At 46.8% G+C, this 16,217-nt stretch overlaps 1 protein-coding gene across 1 annotated transcript; it reads left to right on the plus strand.

The window, feature by feature from the left end:
• The first annotated feature begins 6,518 nt into the window (after positions 1–6,518).
• Positions 6,519–7,469, plus strand: LOC144769942 (olfactory receptor 1f45-like). The gene has a single exon (XM_078654136.1). The coding sequence runs from the start codon at positions 6,519–6,521 to the stop codon at positions 7,467–7,469; it is 951 nt and encodes a 316-aa protein (XP_078510262.1).
• Positions 7,470–16,217: the final 8,748 nt, after the last annotated feature.

Raw genomic sequence — 16,217 nt, forward strand, 5'->3', positions numbered from 1 at the left:
ATGCTCAAGCATTTGGCTTGATGGATTTTGAGCAGTGCTGGGGGAGATGGTTTACCCATTTTTCTGGAGAAAGAGACGAGGGCAGAAGTTGCTCGTTGATAAAGCAATCTCCTGGTTGCCATCGCCCTTTTCCATGTCAGCTTATCGTCTACTAGAATGCCCAGGTAGGGGTATTCCCTGACGCGTTCCAGTTTTGATTGCTCTATGCAAAGATGTTTGGAGCTTTTAACCTTGGGTCCTGATTGCATGACAAAGGTCTTGGACTTATTGACCTTTAACCCAAGTGAAAGCATATAATTGCAATATTTATCCAGCTGCTTCTGAAGTTGCACTAAGGTCCTAGCGAAAATTACGGAGTCATCAGCGTAAAGGAGTGCTGGAATTGGGCGTCTGTTGATGGAAGGTAGATCTTGGCTCCCCTCTAACATGGCTACTTCCAAGCCGTTGGTGTATAAATTGAACAGAAAGGGAGCAAGGACGCAGCCCTGTCTTACTCCGCGATTTACTGGAAAGGAGGGTAGTAACTCTCCACCCGTACCAAATCTTACGCAAGCCGAAGCTCCAGTATAAAGCTCACGCAAAAACTTGATAAGGGGTGGGTCAACGCCCAACTCATCCAGAATGGACCACAGCTTGGCATGGATTACACAATCAAACGCCGCGCTAAGGTCGACGTAGACCATAAATAAGTTACCCCCTTTTACTCCAACATACTTCCCCATTAGGAGTGTTAGGTTTAGAGCCTGTTGGACAGTGCCCAGTCCCTCCCGGAATCCGTACTGTAAGTCCGTTATGATGTTCTTTTCTGCCGCCCAATCCTGTAAGCGATCCAGAATTAGACGACCCGCGACTTTACCCAACGAATCCAGGAGGGAAATGGGCCTGTAACAGGCAGGAGAGTTTCTCTCACCTTTTTTAAAAATTGGGAGCAGTATGGAGGAGGACCAAGAGTCCAAAAGGCCGTTTTTTAATACTGCAGCAATTAACTGAGTAATTATTGGGGACCATAAATCGATATTTAAAAGAAATATATCTAATGGTGCGCCATCTGGACCGGGGGCCTTTCCACATTTTGAGGAGGATAATGCACTTATAACCTCTCCGAGGGAGAAGTTGAGGTCAATTGGATAGACCCCTTTATCGTAGGACTCAAGCACTGGATTGGGAAGTGCAGCATGTTCCGAGGGGGGGGTCACTAAAGATTTTAGAAAAGTGCGTCACCCACTCATCCGCAGACACGGCTACGTCCAAGTGCTGATGCGAACTACCCTCGCATAGGAAGGGAGATTTTACTATTTTCCAGAATAGAGAGCTGTCGTTGCTATTACAACTCTCATGTAGTTGGGCCCATAGGTCGTTTTTATGGTCTCTCTTGCAGCTTAGTTGGGCCTGCTTGTAGTCCGATCTTAATTTAGCTATTTTAATTTGGTCTCTGATTGGGTTATGGAGCTCTTTTTTTAGGGCATTTAGGGCTTTCCGGCAAGCCGTGTTAAACCAGCCTGGCTCCGTGTGACAGCCTGATTTACGAGTTCGTGAAAGTGCCTTTTGGATGACTTTCAGTATTTCCCCAAAACTGGAAATAATTTGAGCTGGGGAAGATGCCTCATTCAAACATGTATTTATCCAAGGTAGTGCTTTGGAGATCACTGAGCTTGATGTTTCTGCTGGATCTATCCTTGTCCATTTCACTGTATACCCATTAGTTTTAGCCATGGACAATGTCTTTTGGGTCAGTAGGCTTTTCTTTATGGGGTGGGGTGCGCACATAGGTAGCGTTAGCACAATCGTAATGGGGAAATGATCACCCGAAACTTCTGATCCTGTACTAAACTGGGAGACTGTGCCCTTTAGTGCGTATGAACAGAGTATAAAGTCTATAGTACTAAAACAGCCCCTACCATGAAAGGTGGGATTAAATTCCACAGGAGGGTCAGTAAGTTCATTGGCATATATCAGTTCCAACGACATTAGAGTAGCATTAAAAGAATCTCCTACAGAAGAGTGAGTAAAATGTGTCATTGGACAATCATTTTCATCTAGGAGGCCACAATCAGAATTCTTGTAATGAGAACACAATTGTACATTAAAATCCCCTCCCCAGATTACATTACATGTAGTTGATGCGTGCGTTGCACGTTGTTCGTCTATAAAAAATGAGATTTCAGAAACAATTTTTATACACTCTACAGGAGGAAGATTGTTATAAAAGTTGATAAGACTATATGATATACCATTTTTAAAAATAATCAAAAGAATTTGGTAATACAGTGAAGTACGCTGAAGGGAAACTTTCTTTACTTCAAGCTTGTTAGATATATATACCACTAGACCCCCCTTTGGTCTGCCGTGTGAAGAAGGGCTAGCGGAAGAGTGGAACGTTAAATACCCTTGTATGTGCAGTGGGTCGGTAATCCATGTCTCTTGGAAGCACATTATCTCATGGGAAGTAACAAAAGCCAGCCAAGATGCCGATAGCATCCTGGATCGCAGACCAGCTACGTTCCAGAATAATATAGGCAGTAAGAAGGTCGATGGTGGACCATTAGTAAATGCTGGACTTCCGTTTTGATGTGGGTTTTGTTGTACTGAGCTATAGATAATATTATGAGATAAGGACGGACTCTCTTGGCGGTTATCGCGCGGATTATTAGAGTGATCCTGGCAACCAGCGCGATGGGAAATGTAAGCACCCACTGGGGCGGTTAACGTAGCCGATAATGGAAGGGGCATAATTTTAATCGGCAAAGTCAGGGGGGCAGGAGAACCTGCCTGCGTAGGGGGAGATGGGACAGCAGTGAAGGAATTCCCGCCGGGCAAGTCGCTGACTGTTGTTGGTCAGTCCACCATCTCTAAACAGTCGTACCTGTTGTATGTAGGGACACCCCTCCAGTCCGACGAAGGCATGGTGTTTCTGCCTCCCTGTCCCTGCCAGTTGATCCGGTCCGGATTTCTATTCCGGGTCCCTACCTGGGTCCAGTTCCACTCCGAGGACAATGGAAGAGAGTGGGCAGGGGGGTAGAAGAAAGCTAGCCTTTTAGTTCCGATTCCATCTGAAGATATTTGGTCACCCCATGGGCAAATATGTTGTACGGTTTGGGGGTCTTCAAAGGTAATTATAATACAGTCACCTGAGATGGTTTTTTGCTCCTTCCCAATCCAGGGAACTCTACGAACCGAGACAACGCCGTTATTGGCAAACGGGGGGAGTGGTCGGTTCATCGACAACCAGTGGAGTACCTTATTTTTTAAGGACCATCCAGGTTCCTCAGAGTTGACATGCAACGCTGGGACCCCGGTCATGATAACTATATATGGGGTAGCCTCTGGGGGGAGGTGAACCGAGCGGGGTTCATTGCGTCTTTTGTTGTAAGCCGCGTTCTTAGTAGCTGGAGTTTTAGCTAAAGGGCGTGTCGTTGGTAGACTGGGAAGGTTGGCCATTTGGACAGGAGGACCGGGCTGAGAGGGCATAACAGGTTTTTTTACAGCTAAATTTGATGGTACTTGCTGTGGATTAGAGCTAATTGGATGGGCAGGTATGTGATGGGCAGGTGTGTGATGAACCTCCGCTGTGGTAGTCACCACTTTGGGAACTTGTAGGGTTAGTTGGGGAAGAGAGGGCCCAGGTTTTGTCGGTTTGGGGTTGGGTTGATGAGACACAGAAACAGCGGGCATAGAGGTCGTGTTGTTTTTAGTATGTAATTCAGATGTTAATGTTGCTAATAGCTTTTCGATCTTACATAACGACGATTTAATGGGATTAAGATGAAGTTTAATTAAGGCCTCTATGGAGGCTATGGTATTAGGATCTTGTACCGGGGAGTCCCGCCCGTTACCTATAATTCCTACAGGAGCAGTGATGGGATATTCAGATGACACATTAATTATTTCTGACGTTGTTGGGATGTTAGGCTGCTGTGAAGTTTCCGGTGGAAATAGGGGCTGAGCTAATGTGGGGGAATCGTCATTGAATCGTAGCGGGGAATCCTGTTGGGAATCGGTTTTAATTGGAGAAGGGTTTTTAGTATCTTTTTGTCCCTTTCTCGTTTTTGGAATAGCACCTTCCCGCTGCCCCCTCATGGTAGGGGGTAGAGGGTTCTCCCCCGTATTGGAGAAGAGGATGGGAGTTCTCTCAATTGATCGGGAGGGATGGGGTGCGGAAAATTGGGATATTTGTGTTGCGGACAGATCAATAGATACAGATAAATCCACTATCCCTGGGACTGACGGGGTCTTATGTTGTATGTCAGGCAAAAAGGGGCGTTGCGGTGTTAAGGCAGTGGCCAATAGGCCCAGTGAGGAGCGTCTTGCTGCAGCTAGATCTTGCGAAACCCTTCTTTCTAACAAAAGGACACCCTGGTTGATGGCATCGTTAGCTTTAGCAATGAATTGGTCTATAGGACCTACAATCTGAGCAACATGCGCAGCTTTGCTATTTCTGGTTATTCTGGGAGACATGTTAATAAATTCAATATAAACAGTTACACAACAAGAATGGTAATGGAAGTCCAAAATGGGCAACGAAAAATAAAAAGAAGCAATTTGGTGGGGGCTCAAAAACCAAGATGTTAATAGGGTGGCCCAGTCCAGTCTTACCCGGTCTGTAACGGGCTAGAACGGGCCCGCCCTTGGCCCGGGCTTCGCCCGGCGTCCCGCGAGACGGGGGTGACGCGCTATTTCAGCGCCTCCTGGCGCGGTGGTGACGCGGCGTGCGCCGCTCGGGATGCTGGGGAGTGTGGTTTCTAATCCCCCTCGTCCCACGCTCCACTCGGCCACCGGGCCTCCTGAGTGACAGGGGAGTCGGGCAGCGGGAGGCGGGAGGGCGCTCAACCGAGGGCAGTAGAATGGTATCAATGCTGGCAAAAACAGGTAGGCGTCAGGGCAAAGATGTGGCAACAAGTCTGTGGTATCGAAGAAAGTTCTCCCCCTCGACCGGGGTGACGCGCTATTTCAGCGCCTCCTGGCGCGGTGGTGACACGGCGTGCGCCGCTCGGGATGCTGGGGAGTGTGGTTTCTAATCCCCCTCGTCCCACGCTCCAATCGGCCACCGGGACTCCTGAGTGACAGGGGAGTCGGGCAGCGGGAGGCGGGAGGGCGCTCAACCGAGGGCAGTAGAGTGGTATCAATGCTGGCAAAAACAGGTAGGCGTCAGGGCAAAGATGTGGCAACAAGTCTGTGGTATCGAAGAAAGTTCTCCCCCTCGACCGGGGTGACGCGCTATTTCAGCGCCTCCTGGCGCTGTGGTGACGCGGCGTGCGCCGCTCGGGATGCTGGGGAGTGTGGTTTCTAATCCCCCTCGTCCCACGCTCCACTCGGCCACCGGGACTCCTGAGTGACAGGGGAGTCGGGCAGCGGGAGGCGGGAGGGCGCTCAACCGAGGGCAGTAGAGTGGTATCAATGCTGGCAAAAACAGGTAGGCGTCAGGGCAAAGATGTGGCAACAAGTCTGTGGTATCGAAGAAAGTTCTCCCCCTCGACCGGGGTGACGCGCTATTTCAGCGCCTCCTGGCGCGGTGGTGACGCGGCGTGCGCCGCTCGGGATGCTGGGGAGTGTGGTTTCTAATCCCCCTCGTCCCACGCTCCACTCGGCCACCGGGACTCCTGAGTGACAGGGGAGTCGGGCAGCGGGAGGCGGGAGGGCGCTCAACCGAGGGCAGTAGAGTGGTATCAATGCTGGCAAAAACAGGTAGGCGTCAGGGCAAAGATGTGGCAACAAGTCTGTGGTATCGAAGAAAGTTCTCCCCCTCGACCGGGGTGACGCGCTATTTCAGCGCCTCCTGGCGCGGTGGTGACGCGGCGTGCGCCGCTTGGGATGCTGGGGAGTGTGGTTTCTAATCCCCCTCGTCCCACGCTCCACTCGCCCACCGGGACTCCTGAGTGACAGGGGAGTCGGGCAGCGGGAGGCGGGAGGGCGCTCAACCGAGGGCAGTAGAGTGGTATCAATGCTGGCAAAAACAGGTAGGCGTCAGGGCAAAGATGTGGCAACAAGTCTGTGGTATCGAAGAAAGTTTAGATACTGTCACTATCTGATTTTATGAAGATTTTATGTATGTATTGTAATGTTTATGACGGTCTAATTAATTTTTCCCCTAAATGTTTTAAATTGTATGAGTACACAATGGTGTTTTGAGCTGGGCGTTTTTCATTTGTTTTTAATTCTTGTGTTTAGTATAATTTTCACATTAGGTGCTTGTATATTTTTTGTCTTTGTTACTGAATTTTGATTATGTATTTTGGATTGTTTCAGCCCTGACGAAGTTCCTAGAGAACGAACCGCGTTGGCTGAGGAGTTTGTTTTTTAATTGGAAATTCAATAAAAGAATCACTTATAACGAATTGGATGCTGTGGACTCTCTTCTCTGGTGCACCGTCCCTTTGTATATGACTTTTGGATCTGCCTTGCAGTGGAGTGCTGGTACGGCACACACTGGACGTTTTGTGCACAGAACATTGACACATATATCATACCTCATAGGCACTTGTGCATAACCTTTGTCAGCCGTTCTTCCTTTTTCTGTAAATATGGAAAAGTTGAATCAATCTTTCTACACTGAATTTTCCATCCTGGGGTTATCACAAAACTCTCAGCTTCAAGTTCTAATTTTCATTGTGTTTCTTCATATGTATTTAACAACCCTGCTCGGAAACCTTGTCATAATCACAATAATATGCACTGATTATTATCTTCAGAAGCCCATGTACTATTTTCTCATGAACTTGTCCTTCCTAGATATGTGTTTCTCATCTGGCACCATTCCGAAAATGTTGGAGATTTGTTTAACAGGCAATAAATCAATTAATTTCTTTGCCTGCATTCTTCAATTCTATGTTTGCTCTTCCTTCATAAGCACAGAGTTTTTCTTGCTTTCGGTCATGGCTCTGGACAGGTATGTTGCCATATGCCACCCCCTTCGCTATACAGTTATAATGAGCAAGAGAGCAGTGGTGTTACTGGCTGTTGCCTCTTGGATGCTTGGCTTTCTGGACATCATCCCACTTGCTGTTTTAATATCAAATCTATCCTTTTGTGGATCCCATGAAATCAATCACTTCTTTTGTGATTTTACTGCTCTTCTGAAACTCTCTTGCACAGACACATTTGTCATTAATATTGTAACTTTTGCAGAAGGAGCAGTGATGGGACTGTGTCCATTTATTTTAACAATTATTTCATATGTGTTAATTATTACAAATATAATGAAGATGTCTTCCACCAGTGGGAGGCAAAAGTCATTTTCCACCTGTTCCGCTCACCTGACTGCTGTCATCATGTTCTATGGAAGTGAGTTTGGTGCCTATATGAAAACAACATCCGAGGTGTCACTGGAAAAAGACAAGCTGTTTGCTGTGATGTTTACTATTGTCATTCCAATGTTAAATCCGTTTATTTATAGATTGAGAAACAACGAGGTGAGAAGAGCTCTGAGAAAATGTAAAAAGAAGATATGTTACCAAGATAATACACTGCATTAAGTTGAATTACTATCAAACTCAATATGCCACAATATAAATATGTGCAAAACCACGTTTGGCTTCAAAGATTACACTTTCTGCCCCCACTGAACATTTTTGCGACTCTGTTCCAATTTTTTTAATCAATTAACTCATGTGGTCGGTATGACTATTCATGCTTGAGCAATACACACTTTATACAGTCGATGGCACAAGTATACCTAGCGGGAACTGCGCCTGTATAGATGCCGGAGGCAAACTCCGTCAGGCAGGATTACCGACATTTCTTATTGAATTTTTCCTACTATATATCACACATGTAATATAATGCCAAATAAAATCCTTATCAAGGTGACTGCAACCCCTCTCTTGAGCAGCATGTCTCTTTTTTCGCATTTATGTGATCAGTAAATCCAGTTATTGCTTGTTCATATAGAGCTGCAGCACTTCCCAGCCGATCCCAGCTCTCCCCCCTCACCGGGATCCTGACGACCCCCCCACCCCCTAAAAGCCATCCCTCTTTTCCCCAACGATGCGAGCTTTCACCCCCACTGCCTTCTTTCTGCGGTGGGGGCGCCCCCACCCCGGATCATGGCTTCGTCGAGTCGCACTCACGCTATTGTGGAGACTTGCTGTTAGTGCTTGCACACACCCCTTCAATTGACGAACATATTTCCCGACATGCGGTCACGGTTGGTTGGCTTCCTGCAGTCTGTTGACAAGAAGGTGCGAGGCCTAAATTTGCAACTGCTTACAGCGTCATTGTTATGGCCATGCTCATTCATAGGCACCCTTATTGGTGACTTTTTGGAAAAAAAACAGGATTCACAGTAAGGTGAATCCTGACCCTATTGAAGAACATGAAAACGTTCTAGTGGAAACCAGCTTTGGAAAAATTCCAGGCCATAGTCCTCTCCCACTTAGACAGCAGCAATTTACTGCTCTAATGTCTCTTTAACACTACACTGCTGCCCTTTAACCCCGAAACTGGCATCCTACATAAACAGCAGGCTTCATTTAGGGCTTTTATTTGAAGAGAAGCACTTGGCAAGTATTCCTTTCTGATTCCATTTGATCACACCCTAAATCAACTCTTCAACATCTGTATGAAATATTGCTAATGCTAAAAGGCAATCATTGCCAATAATCTGAACAGACACAGTCACTTTGCTCTTACCAATAGCCATGATGTCAGTAAATCAGGTTCTACAGTTTATCAATGTGAGAAATTGGGTTGTTGGTTGATGGGGGTGGGAGCCATTCTCAAGCAACAGTCACAATCACTGTCATCGTGAACCGCCAATAGTCACTAAATTAGCCTGTGCTTAACCCTCTATTAGCTTGTTTTTAGCTGACAGCATGGGCGAATCTCCTAATAAAACCAACCTACTCTTTAAGCAGACCCTAAAATCCATACTAAAACTTACAATGAATCGATTACCACTGCATTTGTCATTCCGTCATCCATACACTTAAGTAATTTCTTTGCAAACGTCTCCATCCTGCTGCGTTGTGGTCGTCCATTTTAATTAATGGACACAAAACCATGCTGCAAACAACTGGAGATTGAATGGCACTGCACTATGCAACTTAGGGCTCATCCTTTTATCATCAAGCCCTATATGAATACAAGAAAGTGCTTGATATCTGTTTTATTTATCCCTTTGTCGCGGCCGCGATTTCACGGCAGTGCGGCACTACCGCAAAATGGACGAGGTAGTGCTCCAGTCGGCCAACGGCCGACAGAAGCACGCAAAGAGTTAACATTTATAGCACCCCTATATCTAATTACCCCCAACAAATCCAAAGTTTTTACTATTGTATGCCCCTACCCTTTCTTACATTGGAATACAATCTTCGCCCAGTTTACAAGAGTTATGTAATAATCTTTGAAAAGTTTTATTATGACAACGTTTGAGAAATTCTCAATTTTATCAAGGTTGCCACTTGTTGATACTAGTTCTATATCTCACCCATCTTATTATATGCTCACCAAATCCACCTTCCTTAATATCAGTTCACTTTAATTGAAGGTCATTCTCAATAAAATTCTTTCTTTTTCTTCTTACACAACCCCCCACATACACCTACACACAGACACACCCACACACCCCCCATACCCATCCCACACACAAACACACCCCACACACACCCAACACACACCCCCACCCCCACACACCCCACACACACACAAACCTGCACATACACATAACTCCCCCACACACACAACCCCCTACACACACAACCACCCACACGCACAGCACCCCACATACACAACCCCACACACACAACCCCACACACACAACCCCACGCACACAACCCCATGCACACACACAACCTCATGCACACACACAACCCCACACACATACAACCCATCCACAACCCCACACAGACAACCCCACACACACAACTCCACACACACAACACCACACACACACACCCACACACAGACACACCCCACACACAGACACGCCCACACACACACTCCTACACCCCACACACACCACACACATACACACCACCCACACACCCACACCCCCCACACAGACACCCACACACACAGCCTGACACACAGCCCCCCGCACATACAACCCCACACACACAGCCCCACACAAACAACCCCCCACATATACAACCCCCAGCACACAACCCCCCACACACACAACCCCACACACACAACCCACCCACACACAACCCCACACACATATGACCCCACACACACACAACACCCCATACACAAAACCCCTCACACACACACAAACCCCCCACACACACAACCAACACACACAACCCCACACCCATACAACCCCACACACATACAAACCCATACACCCACAAGCCCACACACACACAACTACACACACACACAACCACCCACACACACACCCACACACACAACCACACAAACAACCACACACACACAACCACACACAATCACAAGCACACACACAACCACACACATCCCCACAACCACACACACAACCCCAAACACAACACACAGCCACACACACATAACCCCACACACAAAACCCCCATACGCACAACCCTAGATACACACAACCCCACACACACAACCCCCCACACGCACAACCCCCCACACACAAAACCCCAGCACATAACCCCCACCACACACAACCCCACACACACAACCCACCCACACACAACCCCACACACATACAACCCCCCACACACACAACACCCCATACACAAAACCCCTCACACACACACAACCCCCCACACACACACAACCAACACACACAACCCTACACCCATACAACCCCACACACATACAAAACCACACACCCACAAATCCACAAACACACAACTCCCACACACACACAACTACACACACACACAACCACCCACACACACACACACACCCACACACACAACCACACACAACCACACACACACAACCACACGCACACAACCACAAGCACACACACAACCACACACACAGACACATCCCCACAACCACACACACAACCCCAAACACAACACACAACCACACACACAACCAAAACACAACACACACAACCACACACACCACCACACACACAATGCCACACACGCAACCCCACACACAAAACTACACACACACAACCACAACCACACACACAACCACACACACTACCATCTATCTATCTATCTATCTATCTATCTATCTATCTATCTATCTATCTATCTATCTATCTATCTATCTATCTATCTATCTATCTATCTATCTATCTATCTATCTATCTATCTATCTATCTATCTATCTATCTATCTATCTATCTGTCTATATGTCTATCTATCTATCTATCTATCTATCTATCTATCTATCTATCTATCTATCTATCTATCTATCTATCTATCTATCACCCTCACTTAATTATACTGCACTCAATGCAACATACACTCCAAATATCACTCATTGCCACATAATTATCCGTCACATAATTGCACTACACTCAATGCAAAATGCACTCCAAATACCACTCAGTGCCACATAATTATACGCCACATAGTTACACGCCACATGAGCACACTGCACTCAATTTAACATACACTCCAAATACCACTCAGTGCTACATAGTTAAACGCCACATAATTACACTGCACTCAATTCAACATACACTCCAAATACCACTCAGTACCACATAATTACACGCCACATAATTACACTCTACTGAAAGCACCACACTTCACACAATACCACTCAGTGCCACATAATTATATGCTGCATAATTACACTGCACTCAATGCAACATACACTCCAAAGAATACCACTCAATGCCACATAATTACACCCCACATAATTACTCTTCTGAATACAACATACACTCCATACAATACCACTTAGTGCCACATAATTATATGCCACTTCTTTACACTGCGCTCCACGCAACATGCACTCGAAATACCACTCAGTGTCACATAGTTACATGCCATATATTTACACTGTAATCAATGCAACATAAACTCCAAATACAACTCAGTGTCACATAATTACACGCCACATAATTACACTGCACTCAATTCGACATACACTCCAAATACCACTCAGTGCCACCTAATTACATGCCACATAATTTTACTGCACTCCATGCAACATACACTCCAAATACCTCTCAGTGCTACATAGTTACACGCCACATAATTACACCGCACTCAATGCAACATACACTCCAAATACAACTCAGTGCCACATAATTACATGCCACATAATTACACTGCACTCTATTCAACATACACTCCAAATACCACTCAGTACCATATAATGACACGGCACATAATTACACTCTACTGAATGCAACACACTCCACACAATACCACTCAGTGCCACGTAATTATATGCTACATAATCACACTGCACTCAATGCAACATACAACCCAAACAATACCACTCAGTGCCACATAATTACACGCCACATAATTACTCTACTGAATACAACATACACTGCAGAAAATACCACTCAGTGCCACATAATTATATGCAACGTATTTATACTGCGCTCCACGCAACATGCACTCCAAATACCACTCAGTGCCACATAGTTCCACACCACATTATTACACTGCACTCAATGCAACATACATTCCAAATACCACTCAGTGCCACATAATAACACGCCACATAATTACACTGCGCTCAATGCAACATACACTCCAAATAGCACTCAGTACCACATGATTACACCCCACATAATTACACTGCGCTCAATGCAACATACACCACAAATACCACTCATTGCCACATAATTAGACGCGACATAGTTACACTCTACTGAATGCAACACACACTCCACACAATACCACTCAGTGCCACATAATTATATGCTACATAATTACACTGCACTCAATGCAACATGCGCTAAAATCAATATGACTCAGTGCCACATAAATACAAGCCACACAATTACATTGTACTTAAGCATGGGCGTAAAATCCGCTCCGCTCGCGGATTTTTCGGATTTTCGGCAAATTCGCAATCCGCGAACGCTCGCGAATTTGTCGAAAATCCGTGAATCCGCTCGCGGCGGATTTTTTGCTTGGTTGCGGCGCGCGGCGTGGTGCACGGCCTTCACTTTCCGTCATTTTAGCGTTTGCCGAGTTGTTTTTCTTTGCGAGTGACGCGCCATTTTAGATCTTGCTGCGTGTTCCCGCGGGAGTTTGTCGCCCGCGAATACGTACTCGCGGCTTGCCACCTTGCACAGCACACCTCGCGAGAGTTCGCAATTGCGAACACGTAGTTGCGGCGGAAAGGAACAATCTCGCACTTGCGAAATAGAGATTTTGCAATTTCGCACAAGAAAATCACCAGCAAACAGGATAAACCTTCAGAAAATTATGATTTTTATCAGAATCACTCCTCAGGTTGACATTTGCATGGCCTTTTTTTTTGCAAGGAGTCCATTTTGGGGGGGGGAGGAAGGAAGTGCCCCACAGTCTCCAACTTCCTGTTCCTGTCCAGCAGGCTCCTCCCAGTGCTTTGTCCATCTCCTGGTCACTTTCATTTGGATCTGGAGCTGGAAGGATTACTTTTTGTGGGTGCTGCTGGATATTTGGATTTGAGGCCTTTTTGACTGTCTTTGGATCACTTTTGGATTAGAAATCAACGTTCACAAGTAAGTTTGTTTGGGGCATTACAGTTGCTGCAAGTACAATTTTGGAACTTTTTCAGAAAATTAAATAAATTATATTGTGGGTAGCCACAGTATCCAGTAGGACCAGGGTTGGTTATGGGTGCATGATACAACTGTTTTGTTGAATTTAAACACCATTGAGGCCATGGATGGGCTGGGATTGTGCAGATTTTATTGTTTTTTGTCGTTTTTTTGGGCCTGCTGGTGTGGCCCTTTGCCCAGGGGTGGTGAGTGTTGCATGGGCCTAGTCTTTCTGTGGGGTGTCTTCTTGAATTTAAACACCATTGAGGCCATGGATGGGCTGGGATTGTGCAGATTTTATTGTTTTTTGTCGTTTTTGGGGGGCTGCTGGTGTGGCCTTTTGCTTGCCCAGGGGTGGTGGTGGTGCATGGACTGAGTGTGCCTGTGGTGTGGTCTCACTCTCTTTGATGTAAACATCATGGATGGCATTGGATTGTGGTGATTTCTGGCTGTTTTTCTGTTTTTTGGGGGTGTACTGTTGATGTGGACTGGCCATGTGGGTGGTGGTGGTGGCCATCTTGAGTGCTGGCTGGTACAGGCAACATGTGCTTGGGGTGTAAGGGGGCCATTTTGAGGAGAGGCAGTGTCTGAGGCCTGCACTTATTTTGCCTACTTTTCATCCCTTATGCCCAGGGGTAGTGAGTGTTGCATGGGCCTAGTGTTTCTGAGGGGTGTCTTCTTGAATTTAAACACCATTGAGGCCATGGATGGGCTGGGATTGTGCAGATTTTATTGTTTTTTGTCGTTTTTTTGGGCCTGCTGGTGTGGCCCTTTGCCCAGGGGTGGTGAGTGTTGCATGGGCCTAGTCTTTCTCTGGGGTGTCTTCTTGAATTTAAACACCATTGAGGCCATGGATGGGCTGGGATTGTGCAGATTTTATTGTTTTTTGTCGTTTTTGGGGGGCTGCTGGTGTGGCCTTTTCCTTGCCCAGGGGTGGTGCTGGTGCATGGACTGAGTGTGCCTGTGGTGTGGTCTCACTCTCTTTGATGTAAACATCATGGATGGCAATGGATTGTGGTGATTTCTGGCTGTTTTTCTGTTTTTTGGGGGTGTACTGTTGATGTGGACTGGCCATGTGGGTGGTGGTGGTGGCCATCTTGAGTGCTGGCTGGTACAGGCAACATGTGCTTGGGGTGTAAGTGGGCCATTTTGAGGAGAGGCAATGTCTGAGGCCTGCACTTATTTTGCCTACTTTTCATCCCTTATGCCCAGGGGTAGTGAGTGTTGCATGGGCCTAGTGTTTCTGAGGGGTGTCTTCTTGAATTTAAACACCATTGAGGCCATGGATGGGCTGGGATTGTGCAGATTTTATTGTTTTTTGTCGTTTTTTTGGGCCTGCTGGTGTGGCCCTTTGCCCAGGGGTGGTGAGTGTTGCATGGGCCTAGTCTTTCTGTGGGGTGTCTTCTTGAATTTAAACACCATTGAGGCCATGGATGGGCTGGGATTGTGCAGATTTTATTGTTTTTTGTCGTTTTTGGGGGGCTGCTGGTGTGGCCTTTTGCTTGCCCAGGGGTGGTGGTGGTGCATGGACTGAGTGTGCCTGTGGTGTGGTCTCACTCTCTTTGATGTAAACATCATGGATGGCATTGGATTGTGGTGATTTCTGGCTGTTTTTCTGTTTTTTGGGGGTGTACTGTTGATGTGGACTGGCCATGTGGGTGGTGGTGGTGGCCATCTTGAGTGCTGGCTGGTACAGGCAACATGTGCTTGGGGTGTAAGGGGGCCATTTTGAGGAGAGGCAGTGTCTGAGGCCTGCACTTATTTTGCCTACTTTTCATCCCTTATGCCCAGGGGTAGTGAGTGTTGCATGGGCCTAGTGTTTCTGAGGGGTGTCTTCTTGAATTTAAACACCATTGAGGCCATGGATGGGCTGGGATTGTGCAGATTTTATTGTTTTTTGTCGTTTTTGGGGGGCTGCTGGTGTGGCCTTTTGCTTGCCCAGGGGTGGTGGTGGTGCATGGACTGAGTGTGCCTGTGGTGTGGTCTCACTCTCTTTGATGTAAACATCATGGATGGCATTGGATTGTGGTGATTTCTGGCTGTTTTTCTGTTTTTTGGGGGTGTACTGTTGATGTGGACTGGCCATGTGGGTGGTGGTGGTGGCCATCTTGAGTGCTGGCTGGTACAGGCAACATGTGCTTGGGGTGTAAGGGGGCCATTTTGAGGAGAGGCAGTGTCTGAGGCCTGCACTTATTTTGCCTACTTTTCATCCCTTATGCCCAGGGGTAGTGAGTGTTGCATGGGCCTAGTGTTTCTGAGGGGTGTCTTCTTGAATTTAAACACCATTGAGGCCATGGATGGGCTGGGATTGTGCAGATTTTATTGTTTTTTGTCGTTTTTTTGGGCCTGCTGGTGTGGCCCTTTGCCCAGGGGTGGTGAGTGTTGCATGGGCCTAGTCTTTCTGTGGGGTGTCTTCTTGAATTTAAACACCATTGAGGCCATGGATGGGCTGGGATTGTGCAGATTTTATTGTTTTTTGTCGTTTTTGGGGGGCTGCTGGTGTGGCCTTTTGCTTGCCCAGGGGTGGTGGTGGTGCATGGACTGAGTGTGCCTGTGGTGTGGTCTCACTCTCTTTGATGTAAACATCATGGATGGCATTGGATTGTGGTGATTTCTGGCT

This window comes from Lissotriton helveticus, chromosome 7 (genome assembly GCF_964261635.1).
Source record: "Lissotriton helveticus chromosome 7, aLisHel1.1, whole genome shotgun sequence".
Taxonomy (NCBI): domain Eukaryota; kingdom Metazoa; phylum Chordata; class Amphibia; order Caudata; family Salamandridae; genus Lissotriton; species Lissotriton helveticus.